The sequence below is a fragment of the Rhinatrema bivittatum genome, chromosome 2, assembly GCF_901001135.1.
Source record: "Rhinatrema bivittatum chromosome 2, aRhiBiv1.1, whole genome shotgun sequence".
Classification (NCBI taxonomy): domain Eukaryota; kingdom Metazoa; phylum Chordata; class Amphibia; order Gymnophiona; family Rhinatrematidae; genus Rhinatrema; species Rhinatrema bivittatum.
The window spans coordinates 356,754,894-356,768,616 of NC_042616.1; the positions used below are offsets into that span (position 1 = coordinate 356,754,894).

Here is a 13,723-nt window from a genome sequence, read left to right on the forward strand (position 1 = left end):
ACTGTTGGAAACAGGATGCTGGGCTTGATGGACCCTTGGTCTGACCCAGTATGGCATTTTCTTATGTTCTTATGTTCTTAACTTTCTTTAGGTTAGTTGTCATCTTAGTCAGATCACAAACTTCAAGTTAACCACTTTTTTCCAGTTCTTCACTTTGAAACCTGAGTCTTTATAATTCCCTAACCTCGCACTTCTTGGCAGCCTCGTGGACTTTTCTTACTGTACAGGCTCTCCAAATACCTTCTTTATGAGGACCAGTAAGGGGCCCTAAAGAAATGTTTTCTCTTTCAGAAGTTCCCACTCTGCTCGCACTTCTAGAAAGTAGCTCACATCCAGGAACACACTTCAGGAGTAGCATCAAAGTCTGTACACCCCCAGTCCTTTGAGCATAGTGTCACTCCCCAACCCTTTGATAAAATACCCAGTTGCAACTCCCCCAAGGTCCAGTTATCCCTCCCACATAGTTCCTGAGCAAAGTCCAAACACAAACCTCTTCCCCTTTCCAGTATTCAGTACTCACTTTTCAGATTCAGCTCACAATCCAGCTGTTGCACACAGAATCAGTTCCTGAGACAGTACAACCCATTGGTCTGCTGGAATTAGTGCTAGTCTTGAGCCCTGCACTGAAATAACCAGCTGCAACCTTCACCTTAAGTCCAGCCAGCCCCCCCCCCCCCCCATCTCTGAACCCAAATTCTAAACTCTTCTTAATCAGCAAGAACATTTACTCCACACTCTTGCACTTCTGTCTTCCTCTGGGCTGTTGGAAACATCAGGCACTCCTTTGCTCACACCTTGTATTACACACTGATCTCTTTCTTCAGTCACAACCCACTTTGTAGGTTCTTAGTAGCTCATACTCACACTGTATGTATTTTGGTAGCACTTCTGGATGAAGCACTGCTGTTCTCTGCTAGCTAAAGGTTGTGTGAATTGCAGTTGTATAAAGAGAGTATGTGCACTGGTGCCAGGGGCTGGTCATCTGAGGAAGGAATCAGATTAGTTAGTTTATTTCATTTGATGGATCACTTTTCTTAACAAAAATCAAAGCGATTTACATTAAAATCAAAATGAAACAACATTCATAAACACTAATTAAAACATAGAACTTAAAAATAAAAAAAATAATCAACAGTACATTGTGAAACACACGTCAAATGATACTTAACAGGATAAAAATTTACAAAAAAGATAAGGAACTCAATAGGAAAGGCCTTGCAAAACATAAAGGATTTCAAAAGTTTTTTAATCTAAGATACATTTCTCAAGTTGAATTGTGAGAGGTAAAGAGTTCCATAATGTGAGGGCCAGAAAAGCAAGACATTTCACAGGTGCCCTCATAAACAATTTCTTTGAAAGTGAGGACTCGAACTAAATCATGTTGGGAAGAGCAAAGTGCACATCCTGGAACATACGAGATTAAGAGATTGGCCAGATATGAGAGGGTACCAGAATGACAAAAGGAGGATCTAGAAAGTCCATGCCAACCTTTGGCTAGCAGTCTTACTTGCCATTCATCACATAGGCATACTCCTACAAGTGCCATCCATACATCACAATCCAGAATGTTCCTCATTTTAAGAAACAGGATAAACTTTTAACCTTTTGAGGAAAAAAAACCCTCTTACATACCTCTTATAGGAAGAGCTACCCACACAACCCCTCCTATAAGCCATCCTCCTCTGATAAACAGTGGATAACCTCTTTAATCAGAACATTCCTATTGTAAAAAAATAGGATAAACTTTTCAACTCCTATTAATCATTCACAGTAAATGCATAGCCCCCAGTATACCTGAGCTACAGTGCCCTTAAGATTATACCCTCCCCAGCTAAATAAGAAAAAAATGTTAATTTACTATTGAGCAATTTTTTCTTCTACCATCTATAACCTAAAATTGAAATCCCATATGTAAACATACCATAGTTTAATTTAGATAATAGAAAGTAGTTAAGCCAGAGACATTAGATAGAATCATGGAGCATTTTTTCCCCCAAAACTTTTATCAACCATAAAATTGTTTCAATATAATTCACTCAGAATCATCACCATGACATAAACATCATAAATTAGGACATAGTATCACAATGAGAAAATGCACCTTTTGTAAAGAAATCACATAAGTAAGCTAAATACTAAATTTTTAGCCTAAGAAAATAAAATTGTAAAGTGTCAATTTAAAAGATGGCTTCTGGCCTTCTAGCCCTCTTCTATGGGAAGGTCATAATTTTCAGGGATTAAAATCTTAATCCCCGAAAGTGGAATGTCTTTTTTAAACCTCAACTTCACTGGTAACTATGCTGGTTACTTTCACTGCTCTTGAAAGGAAGCACAAAAACAGCATAACACACAAAAAAACTGCAGAGAAAAAAAACATTTATTTTTCTGCTGTCTTTTTACTTTAAAAACTTGGCATCTGTTCCAATGGCAATCAGTTCCTTAACTCATAAATTGAGCCACTCAAGGAGAGTACTAAGCAGGATCAGGTATTTGCACTGTTTTTAACCCAGGCAGAATTTTAGTTTTAGAGAATTTCCAAGGTCTACCATTAGTATCCACCATAATCACTGCATGTTTGTATATACTTCTCTCCATTTGACACTTAGCATACTGTTTGTTATTGGTTGTCACTACTAGTGGATGTTCTCTTGCTGAGTGGCAGTATGGCACATCCCTTTTCATTTAGTTATAACTCTTTTGGTGTACCCAGTCTTCCCTTCACAGAATGATGACAAACATAACTGGTAAGAGTACACAGGGGTACTGGTAGTCACAGAGTTCATAAATATTATGTTGCACCAATCCTTCATTCCTGGATCAGGCCACTAGTTTCTTTCCGTGGGGGCTTCCAAGTTCTGTCCATGGAACTATCACAGGTCTTCTGTGATGGGAGTTGGCAGATAGGTCCACTTCATCCTCATCTGTGGTGCTACTGATTATTCCCCTGCAAAAACTCAGCATGCTACGATGCCACAAGGTGGTACTACTGGCAGTTGACCAAGTCTCAATTTCTGGGCTTGATACTGACCACCCAGGAGATAACCCAAAGGTTGTAGACTCCTCCACCAGGGTTCCCATGGCTAGAACAACAAAGTCCAGCGTCGTATCCATCTTAGGTAACCACTGCATGAGTTCAATCTCACAGGTAAATTTTAAAAGGAGTGCACATGCTCGAGCAGAGATATACTTAATATTTTATCATACGTACAAGCACACCTTTACATGCATATTTTAATAATATGCTTGGCACAAGTGACCATGGAGAAAGAGAGAGAGAGAGAGTGCCTCTGTAAGAGATAATATGACACTCTATATATCTTCCACTGTAAGAGAGGCACTTTCAACTCAGGGTGGGTTTCAGAGGATGGTGTTAGAAGGGTCTACAAACCCTTGCGCCCTAGGCAGACCAATATTACACTGCCCCCTCCCCCTCCAAACCCACCCTCAGTTGAAAGTGTCCTTCTTACAGCGGGAGATGAATTGAGTGTCATATCATCATTGTCTCTCTGTCTCCCCCCCATGTTCAGGACTCCTCTGGTTCCTTGTCCTGTAAGCCCCACACTTGAGCCCAAATCTTACTTAAAATTAGCGTTGCTTATGCGCTTCCCAAATAGTCATTATGGAGCTGTTTTTGCACAAGCAATGCTTTTAAAATCTTCCTGTTAGTGTACAAATGCACCCACTGGTGAATGAAATATGTTCCATCCCCGAGGAGCATAGGCCCCCCAACTTTCCACACACTTGGCCCACAATGTACACTCTTCACCGGCCCTGGATGGTGGAGGTGGTAAACTAGACCAAGGAGCTGTAGCCGGGCTCCTATTATCCTCCCAGGGCCTGACCAGCAATTTTATGGCATTCTGCAGCAGGGAACAGATGCCCAAGGCCTCTTATTGCTAGGCCTCAGCTCCATCTTCTCATAGGGTTTGACAATGGTTGATCACGATCAACCCCTGCGCTGGTCTCCTCTCGGTCCATCTCCTGGCTGGCCCCCATGCTCACAGTCTTATCCACATGGCCTACCTCCTAGCCCGCTCTGCTGCTTTGAAGGGTTCCCGATCTTGCCATCATGGCCTCCCCTCTATTCCAGGCATGGCCTGAAGCCTCTTTGACTTCCTCTGGGGCTACCCCACCGCTTTCCGGAGGAACATTTGATGGTTTCCCAGTACTCATGTGGGGTCCCATATTCAATTGCTGCTACTGCTCCATGTCCCGCTCAGCTGGATCAATGCTGTTTGTACCCTGCTGCTCCATTCCGAGAACATTGGCTATCTTGGATGTCCCACTGTGATATCACCTTCAGGTGCTGCACCAGCTCTTTCCAGCAACACTGCTCTCCTCGCCACAAGGTCTCCTTGGCTACTTCATGTCGATGGGGACTGTAGCTCGTAGAGTCCCTCATGGCAAAAGGCACACTTCACCGCTACGGGAAATGGCTCTTGAAGCAGATGGCAGAATAGCATTCTCTCCAGGCAGCGGGCTGTCAATGTTCGATGGTGATTCACCTGATTCCCTTTAATTTGTTGTTCATTTTCAATGTCATTGCTGAAATTTGAATTGCTGAAGTCATTGCTGCACACCCACTCTCCTTGCTGACACTCCTTCCAAATGACTGCTGATTCAGGCGATTTTACAAGTCGCGACTCCTTGTGTTGCAATTTGCAATCCCATTGGTTCTTTGATGTCACCTGTGCAGTGACATTAGATGTCATGAGTACTGTCCCGACCTCTCGGGGATTCATGCGCTTGCTGTTCTTGTGTTCTCTGCTGCAGCATGCTGGTGGAAAAAGCGTCTACCTCCAAAAAGCGCAGCAGAACCCAAAAATATATTTTTCAGCTGTTGCTTAGCCAAAATCAATGCGGTTTTTGGTCTTTTTGAAGAAAACAGATGGAGTTCAAGTATCCCCACCTAGCCTCGAGCTCCACATTGGGCTTCATTTTATGTAACCCTTGTACCAAGGGGCCACCTTCCCAGCCCTGAGGAGTGTGTGGCTGGCTACCCTAGCATGGGATATATGATGTCTCTGGGCATGGGGTGAGGACAGGATAACCTGTATGGCCAAACTGGTTGAAGACACTACTAACATTGTCCAAAAAATCCAAGGTCTGCAGTTTACTTGTGCTCCAAAAATGATAAAAGTTTATTGTAATCCACAAAGATAAAACTAGCAGAATATTCAAGTTCAAATCACAGTTCAGAACTTTGTTTAGGTTAGTTGTCATTTTGGTTAGATCACACTCAGTTCATCACTTTTTTATTTTTTCCAGCTGTTCGCCTTTAAACATGAGTCTTTATGACTCACTCACCTCATGCATCACTGCACTTCTGGGCAGCCTCATGGACTTTTGTCACTACAGAGACTCTCCACACACCTTCTTTGTTGAGGGTCAGAAAGGGGCCCTAAAGATATGTCTTCTCTGTTACAAAAGTTCACATTTCTGCTCACACTTCCAGAAAATAGCTCACATCCAGGCACACATTTCAGGAATAGCATCAGAGTCTGTACACCCCCAGTCCATTAGGCATAATGTCAGGCCCCAGCCCTGTGATGAAATAATCAATTGCAACCCCACTCCAAGGTCCAACCAGTCCCTACAACATAGTTCCTGAGCCCAGTTCAAACCCAAACGTCTTCACCTTCCCCAGTACTCAGTACTCACTTTTCAGCTTCATCTCACATTCCAGCCTCTGCACACAGAACCAGCTTCTTCCATCCCACTGGAGCTAGTGCTAATCTCAAGCCCTGCCCTAAAATAACCAGATGCAACCTTCCCTTTAAGCTCCAGCTAGCCCCTCCAGCACAGTTTCTGCATTCAAATTCTAAACTCTTATTAATCAGCAAGAACTTTTAATCCACTCGCTTGCATTTCTGTCCATCTCTGGGCTGTTGGAAACCCTAGGCACTTCTCTGCTCATGCCTTGTATTCCACACTGGCCTCTCTCTTCAGTCACACCCCACATAGTAGGTCTGTAGTAGCTCATTCGCACATTGTAGGTTCTTTTGGAACACTTCTGGATGAAGCACTGCTATTCTCCTATACTCCCCTTGGCATGGACCATCTTGAGCCTCCTGATGACATAATTCCTTCCTCAGACAACCAGCCCCTGGCACCTGTGCACATACTCCCTTTATATAACTGCAACTCACACAACTATTGGCCAGCAGTCACACTTGCCTCTCATCACACTGGCCCACTCCTACCAGGGCTGTACTTATACCACACTCCAGAATTTTCGCCATTTTAAGAAATAGGATAAACTTTTAAACTCCATAATCATTCACATTAAATTTATTTATTTATTTAGCATTTTTCTATACTGAACTTCATGGTTAAATACCATATCAGATCGGTTTACATCGAACGGGGGATAGAGAACTTGTAACAAAAAACGGAACAGTAAATTATAATCAGAAGGAGAGCAATAAAGTTACATTAAACAAGGACTATAAACTTGGACGCTTTACAGCTTGGAAGTAAATAGAATAAAAGGCCCGAGAAGGGCAATAACTTAAACAAAAAAGTTGTAATGAATTCGGTTCGAACAGGATAGATTATTATCTGAGGTATTAGGATAAGAGGCAACTCAAGGAGTAGCATGGTTCCTTAGCTCGTGAATAGGTTGATTGTCTATTGTGAGTCTGAAGGATCCGAGAAGGCTTGTCGGAACAGCCAAGTCTTAAGTTTTTTCTTGAATGTTAGTAGGCATGGTTCCAACCTGAGGTCTGCGGGGAGGCTATTCCAGATGTTTGGACCTGCTAAAGAAAAAGCTCGGACCCTGGTCGAGACGAGGCGAATGGCTTTGGTTGGAGGGGATTGTAGCGCTCCTTTGTGGAAATGCATATCCCCCAGTATACTGAGCTATAACACCATCTATTGATCTGTTAGGGTTCCATAGGTCTTCAGGAGATGTCAGGCAAAATAGGATTAGTATTACTAGTATCAAATAACAGAACTTTAACAACTGGCCCTATTAAAAGTATTGTGAAAGGGGGTATGAAGGCAGTATTTCATGAATGCTACTATAGGTGTTAAAGGGTGCCATAATGAGTCACAAGTATCATTACAAATAGTAATTATTCTACTTTTAGAATGTAGAAAGTTATATGTTTTTACATGTGGGCCAGCAACAGAATTATCAGTTGATGTAATATAAAACATTTATAATGTCATTTGTATTCTAACGATAGTGCAAAAATGTGCTGTTTCATGTTTGATGCAACAAACATATATGCATATGATAGAGTTTCATATACTTGAAATTCATTTTTTAAAACTACTTTAAGTTTTTCTTACCATGGCTATTTCCCAGCAATGTGGTAATATGAAAACTCTAAGAGTTAGTTTGCTTTTACTGCCCTAATTCGAGGCTTTGAGACTATCTCAGCTATCCATCTTATTACCAGACATGCAACAGTAGCAGTTTATCATGACTCATTATCAATACTGTTAATATTTATCTCTCATGTCATCATAAATAGCAATATATTTAGGGTTTCTATTTTTAGATGTTTATTTTTCAGCTAATTAACCTCTTTTTAAAAGAAGGGGTGGTCAGAAATTATATTGTTTTATCTTATTTGTTTGTATATTATGATAATGTTTTTGCTGTTTTATGATTTTAGTTATTATGTATGCTTTTGTAATGTAAACCACTTGGTTGTGTTTTATTTCAAGTGGTATTTCAAATACAATAAATAATAATAATATTACTAGGGGCAGTGATTTCCCCTATACCCAATAAATGCCTATTTTATTTTTGATTTGGGTATTTTAGTGATGTGTATTAGTTAAGACCTAAAAACAGAAGCCCTGAATAAATCTGGCTGCATTCATGCTCATTTGTATTGCTGTAATAATCCTTATTGATAATGAACACCATGGACAATTTTCTCAGTGGAAGGGAGTGGGCAGTGGAGTGCCTCAGGGATCTGTATTGGGACCTTTACTTTTCAATATATTTATAAATGATCTGGAAAGAAATACGACGAGTGAGATAATCAAATTTGCAGATGATATAAAATTGTTCAGAGTAGTTAAATCACAAGCAGATTGTGATAAATTGCAGGAAGACCTTGTAAGACTGGAAAATTGGGCATCGAAATGGCAGATGAAATTTAATGTGCATAAGTGCAAGGTGATGCATATAGGGAAAAATAACCCATGCTATAGTTACACAATGTTAGGTTCCATATTAGGTGCTACAACCCAAGAAAGAGATCTAGGCTTCATAGTGGATAACACATTGAAATCATCGGTTCAGTGTGCTGCGGCAGTCAAAAAAGCAAATAGAATGTTGGGAATTATTAAAAAGGGAATGTTGAATAAAACGGAAAATGTCATAATGCCTCTGTATCGCTCCAAGGTGAGACCGCACCTTGAATACTGTGTACAATTCTGGTTGCCGCATCTCAAAAAAGATATAATTGCGATGGAGAAGGTATAGAGAAGGGCTACCAAAATGATAAGGGGAATGGAACAGCTCCCCTATGAGGAAAGACTAAAGAGGTTAGGACTTTTCAGCTTGGAGAAGAGACGGCTGAGGGAGGATATGATAGAGGTGTTTAAAATCATGAGAGGTCTAGAACGGGTAGATGTGAATCGGTTATTTACTCTTTTGCATAATAGAAAGTCTAGGGGGCAATCCATGAAGTTAGCATGTGGCACATTTAAAACTAATTGGAGAAATTTCTTTTTTACTCAACGCACAATTAAACTCTGGAATTTGTTGCCAGAGGATGTGGTTATTGCAGTTAGTATAGCTGTGTTAAAAAAGGATTGGATAAGTTCTTGGAGGAGAAATCCATTACCTGCTATTAATTAAGTTGACTTAGAAAATAGCCACTGCTATTACTAGCAACAGTAACATGGAATAGACTTAATTTTTGGGTACTTGCCAGGTTCTTATGGCCTGGATTGGCCACTGTTGGAAACAGGATGCTGGGCTTGATGGACCCTTGGTCTGACACAGTATGGCACGTTCTTATGTTCTTATGGAAAGATAAGGCTTTTGCTAGGTCTTGACGCACAGGATAGAGTTGTTTTATCTAATTTAATATTGCATTGCTATTAACATAAGAACATAAAAACTGGTTAAAAGACAGGAAACAGAGAGTAGGATTAAATGGTCAATTTTCTCAGTGGAAACAGTGGAGTGCCTCAGGGATCTGTACTTGGACCGATGCTTTTCAATATATTTATAAATGATCTGGAAAGGAATATGAGTGAGGTTATCAAATTTGCGGACGATACAAAATTATTCAGAGTAGTTAAATCACAAGAGGATTGTGATACATTACAGGAGGACCTTGCAAGATTGGAAGATTGGGCATCCAAATGGCAGTTGAAATTTAATGTGGACAAGTGCAAGGTGTTGCACATAGGGAAAAATAACCCTTGTTGTAGTTACACAATGTTAGGTTCCATATTAGGAACTACCATCCAGGAAAAAGATTTAGTCATCATAGTGGATAATACTTTAAAATCGTTGGCTCAGTGTGCTGCAGCAGTCAAAAAAACAAACAGAATGTTAGGAATTATTAGGAAGGGAATGGTTAATAAAACAGAAAATGTCATAATGCCTCTGTATCGCTCCATGGTGAGACTGCACCTTGAATACTGTGTACAATTCTGGTCGCCACATCTCAAAAAAGATATAGTTGTGATAGAGAAGGTACAGAGAAGGGCAACCAAAGTGATAAAGAGGATGGAACAGCTCCCCTATGAGGAAAGGCTGAAGAGGTTAGGGCTGTTCAGCCTGGAGAAGAGACGGCTGAGGGGGGATATGATAGAGATCTTTAAGATCATGAGAGGTCTTAAGCGAGTAGATGTGAATCAGTTATTTACACTTTCGGATAATAGAAGGACTAGGGAGCATTCCATGAAGTTAGCAAGTAGCACATTTAAGACTAATTGGAGAAAATTCTTTTTCACTCAACGCACAGTTAAGCTCTGAAATTTGTTGCCAGAGGATGTGGTTAGTGCAATTAGTGTAGCTGGGTTCAAAAAAGGTTTGGATACGTTCTTGGAAGAGAAGTCCATTAACAGCTAATAATCAAGTTACTTAGGGCATAGCCACTGCTATTAATTGCATCAGTAGTATGGGATATTTCTTGGTGTTTGGGTAATTGCCAGGTTCTTGTGGCCTGGTTTGGCTTCTGTTGGAAACAGGATGCTGGGCTTGATGGACTCTTGGTCTGACTCAGCATGGCAATTTCTTATGTTCTTATGTTAATTTTACTTTCTCTCAGTGCCATATCAAGCATTCATGGGGGGCAGACTGGCTGGAGGAGGAAAATAATGCATGAAGATTGCTTTTTCCAAAGCTGTGTGTGTTATCTTACATGCAAAATGCACCTACACAACAAGCAGGGGCAAGTGCCAATGGAAAGGTGCTTTCACTGTGAAAGTGCACATGTACTTTTGCTTTGATACTTGGACTAAAATGTATGAGTAAAAGTACTTGCAGACTTTGTCCCAGTGCAGAATTTTTGGAAATAGCCCCCTACATGTCATATATGAAGAAGTATGTGCAACATTTCTTGATGAGTTTTTTTGTTTGTCCAATAAAGCATATTGCAATGTGGAAGGAATCAACACTCTGTTCTGATAATACATTCTTACTGTGCCACATATACTCTACTTTTTCACCAAGTAATATTTTTATGTATGCTTGTTTTCTTACCAACTCACTTTATCACTCTCAAAACTTTTTTTTAGGAATTGATAATCCAGTGTTTTCAGCTGATGATGAACAAAGTATCTATATGACATTCTCACCATGGTTGTCCAGTGAAGATACTGTAACACCATCACAAAGGGCCAGAGTGCAGATACCATATTCTCCAAACAACTACCGGAGGCTCACCCCATTACGCCTCAGCAATAGATCAATAGATTCATTTTTGTTAGCAGATGGCACAGAAGAGCGACCCAGATCGTTTCTACCAGAATCAACACATATGTAGTATTTTGAACTAACCTTCCTATTTGTCTCATTCTCAAATGAAATCTAATGTTCCTGCTTTTCTCCATGCTCTGCATCTCTTTTGCTTTTCTGATATTCTCCAACTGAGCAGCACAAAGGAGAGGCAATTATCCAATCATAAGAGGGAGAGATGATGGCAACAAAAAAACCCCCAAACAATCAAATCTAATACAAATAGAATAAACATTATCAATAATACTTAATCAATAGTGAAATAAACATATCAAATGTGAAAAATAAAAATCATAAAAACAATGTGAAAAGGAGCTTTAAACTTGACATGTGTGTTAATAAAACATTTTAAAAATTAAAAATACAATATTGGCCATTGAGTTTATTACAATTTGTCTTTTTTCATAGTTTATTTTTAATACTGATAGACCTATGTTTGATATCATTGTATTTTACTATTGATTTAATATTATTGATACTGTTGAAATATTTATTATTTTTATATTACATTCCCCTTGGTTTTTGGTTGCCACCACTCTCCTCTAACAATTCTACAACTAAGCACCTGCTGTGTTTCTTCAGTCTGACTTTCATAGTGCATTTATTATAGAAGCAGAAATTTTGCATGCTTTAAATTTTTGCTTCCACATTTTGAAAACTTAAAATATCTTGCCAGTTTTGCACTATGGATTTTTTAAATCTTTGCATTAACACAAAAATATGTTTTATACAGTTCAGTATGTGATATAAAAGTACAACCTCATACTAAACAGTTGTGAGTCATGATAGAGGTGTTGCTCACAATATTTGTTCATTTTCAGGTACCTATTTTCTATGAATTTGAATGCAAATGAAAGGTATCAGACTGAAAACAATGGAAACCAAAGCTTTTATTTTAGCCTACGTATAGAGTCATTTATTATAAGACATTTGAACCTGGTATTAAACATTTTACATGAATTTCAGGATGGTTGATTACAGATTATTTAACAGTTTAATGTCCTTTTTCAAAAAGCTGCTGAGCAGAGGAATTTTTTGCAAAACTACTGGCCATTTTTTCAAGTGAAAATTCACATAAATTTGACTGGTCAAATTTTTGACTAAGTAGATTTAGTGCAGTTGAGCTCCCCAGCTAAACTTAGTTGGATAGCAATGTCTGGAAAAAAAAAAAAAAGATGTCTGCAGACTGATCCACCCTCCCCCCAATTTTAAGAAAAATGTCTGTCTACCAAAATCCCTCCACCCATCTGATATCTAAAAAAAAGAACCACATGGTAGTGCCAGATCCCATTTCTCCCACCTCTTTTCCCCTTCCCAATTTTGAAAAAAATTCTGTCCTGCACCTGATTTCCCTCACTTCCCAATCCCCCCTTCCCCATGCGTTTGATATTTAAAAAAAAAAAAAAGTGTCTTGTGGCCATCCCCCATCCTAACCCACTGGTCAGATATATATTTTTAAAACTACATGCCTTTGCTACTGCTCTTGAATCCCCCAAACCCTCCCCAAAGCTCCCTAGGCCAAGCTGGGTGGGGATAACGGCTTGCTGTTCTCTTATAGGGTTATTCATCAAAATGCGTTAATGCCATAATGCATGCGATAAAAACACTAACACAGGGCACAAATGCAAATTTTTGCGAGAGGCAGTATCAGGGAGGAGTTTGGGTGGGATTTAGGAAAATTAGGGGCAATATCGCAACATGTGATAGCATAACGCATGCTATCACATGGTTTTATTGTCGGAAATAACTACACCTTTTTTCCTGGCATTAGGATGTGTGATATGTCCGAAATAGCCATAACGCAATTCGCGATACATTTTTAGAATTACATTTTGGCCATTTCTGGGTTTGGGAGGGAGAGGGGAGTGGAGTGTAGAGAGAGAGAACGCCCCTGTGGAGGGCCTCACAGTGTACAACTATTTATATCTCTATAGGAGGGCCATCTAATAGGTTGAGCTGATGGATACTTTAGTGTTTAGGGGCCAGTTTCTCACATAGAGTGAGATGTACAAACAGCACAGTTCACCTTGGTGAAGATTTGATGTCATTTGGAGTGAGAAAAGTCTCACAAAGATGAAATTTTTGTACTATGTTATCTCACCCTAGCTTGATGGTATCCTGTTCATCCGAGTCCATCAAGCTAGGGTGAGAGAACATAGTAGAAATGGCATCTTTCTGAGACTTTCCCTCACTCCAAATGACATCAAAATCTTCACCAAGGTGTACTCTGGTGTTCATATGTCCTCACTTTACATGAGAAACTGGCCCCTAACCCTAAAACACAAACCAACAACCCTCACTTCAACCTATTAGATGGCCTTCCTATAGAGATATAAGTACTTCACTACTATGAGGCCTTATGGTGCGGGTAATTCTAAAATTTCCCTAAACATAACACATTATACAAAAACAACTCCCCCTGGCTTGAGGATATGCCACATTTCCGTCAAACTAATCGCCCCACCAGAAACTCCCCTCGCTGGCATCCTTCAAACCCCCTCACTCAAAATTGGGCACCTTACCACTACCCGGGACAGAGCCTTCTCCATTGCGGGTCCTACCCTCTGGAACTCCCTTCCTGCTAAACTCCGCCTAGAACTGTCCTGAGCCATTTCAAAAAAGGAATCAAGACATGGCTCTTTAAACAGGCATACCCCAACTCCTCCCAATCCTAGTCATTGTCTTGTCTCGAACTTACTCAGCTCCCGCTCAGCCTACACACCCCCTCCTCAACCTCCTTCGCCATCCCAAAATAAATAAAAATTCCCAGCTCCCCCCTCCCCC

The 13,723-nt window shown here is 40.1% G+C and overlaps 1 protein-coding gene across 1 annotated transcript in view; it reads left to right on the forward strand.

Moving 5' to 3' along the window:
- The window catches only part of SLC9A3 (solute carrier family 9 member A3), a 379,410-nt gene extending 366,467 nt beyond the window's left edge, over positions 1-12,943 (forward strand). The window contains exon 16 of the mRNA XM_029589922.1: positions 10,720-12,943. Coding sequence (XP_029445782.1) covers positions 10,720-10,967 — 248 coding nt within the window. The 3' untranslated portion in view covers positions 10,968-12,943. The remainder of the gene's footprint in view (positions 1-10,719) is intronic.
- Positions 12,944-13,723: the final 780 nt, after the last annotated feature.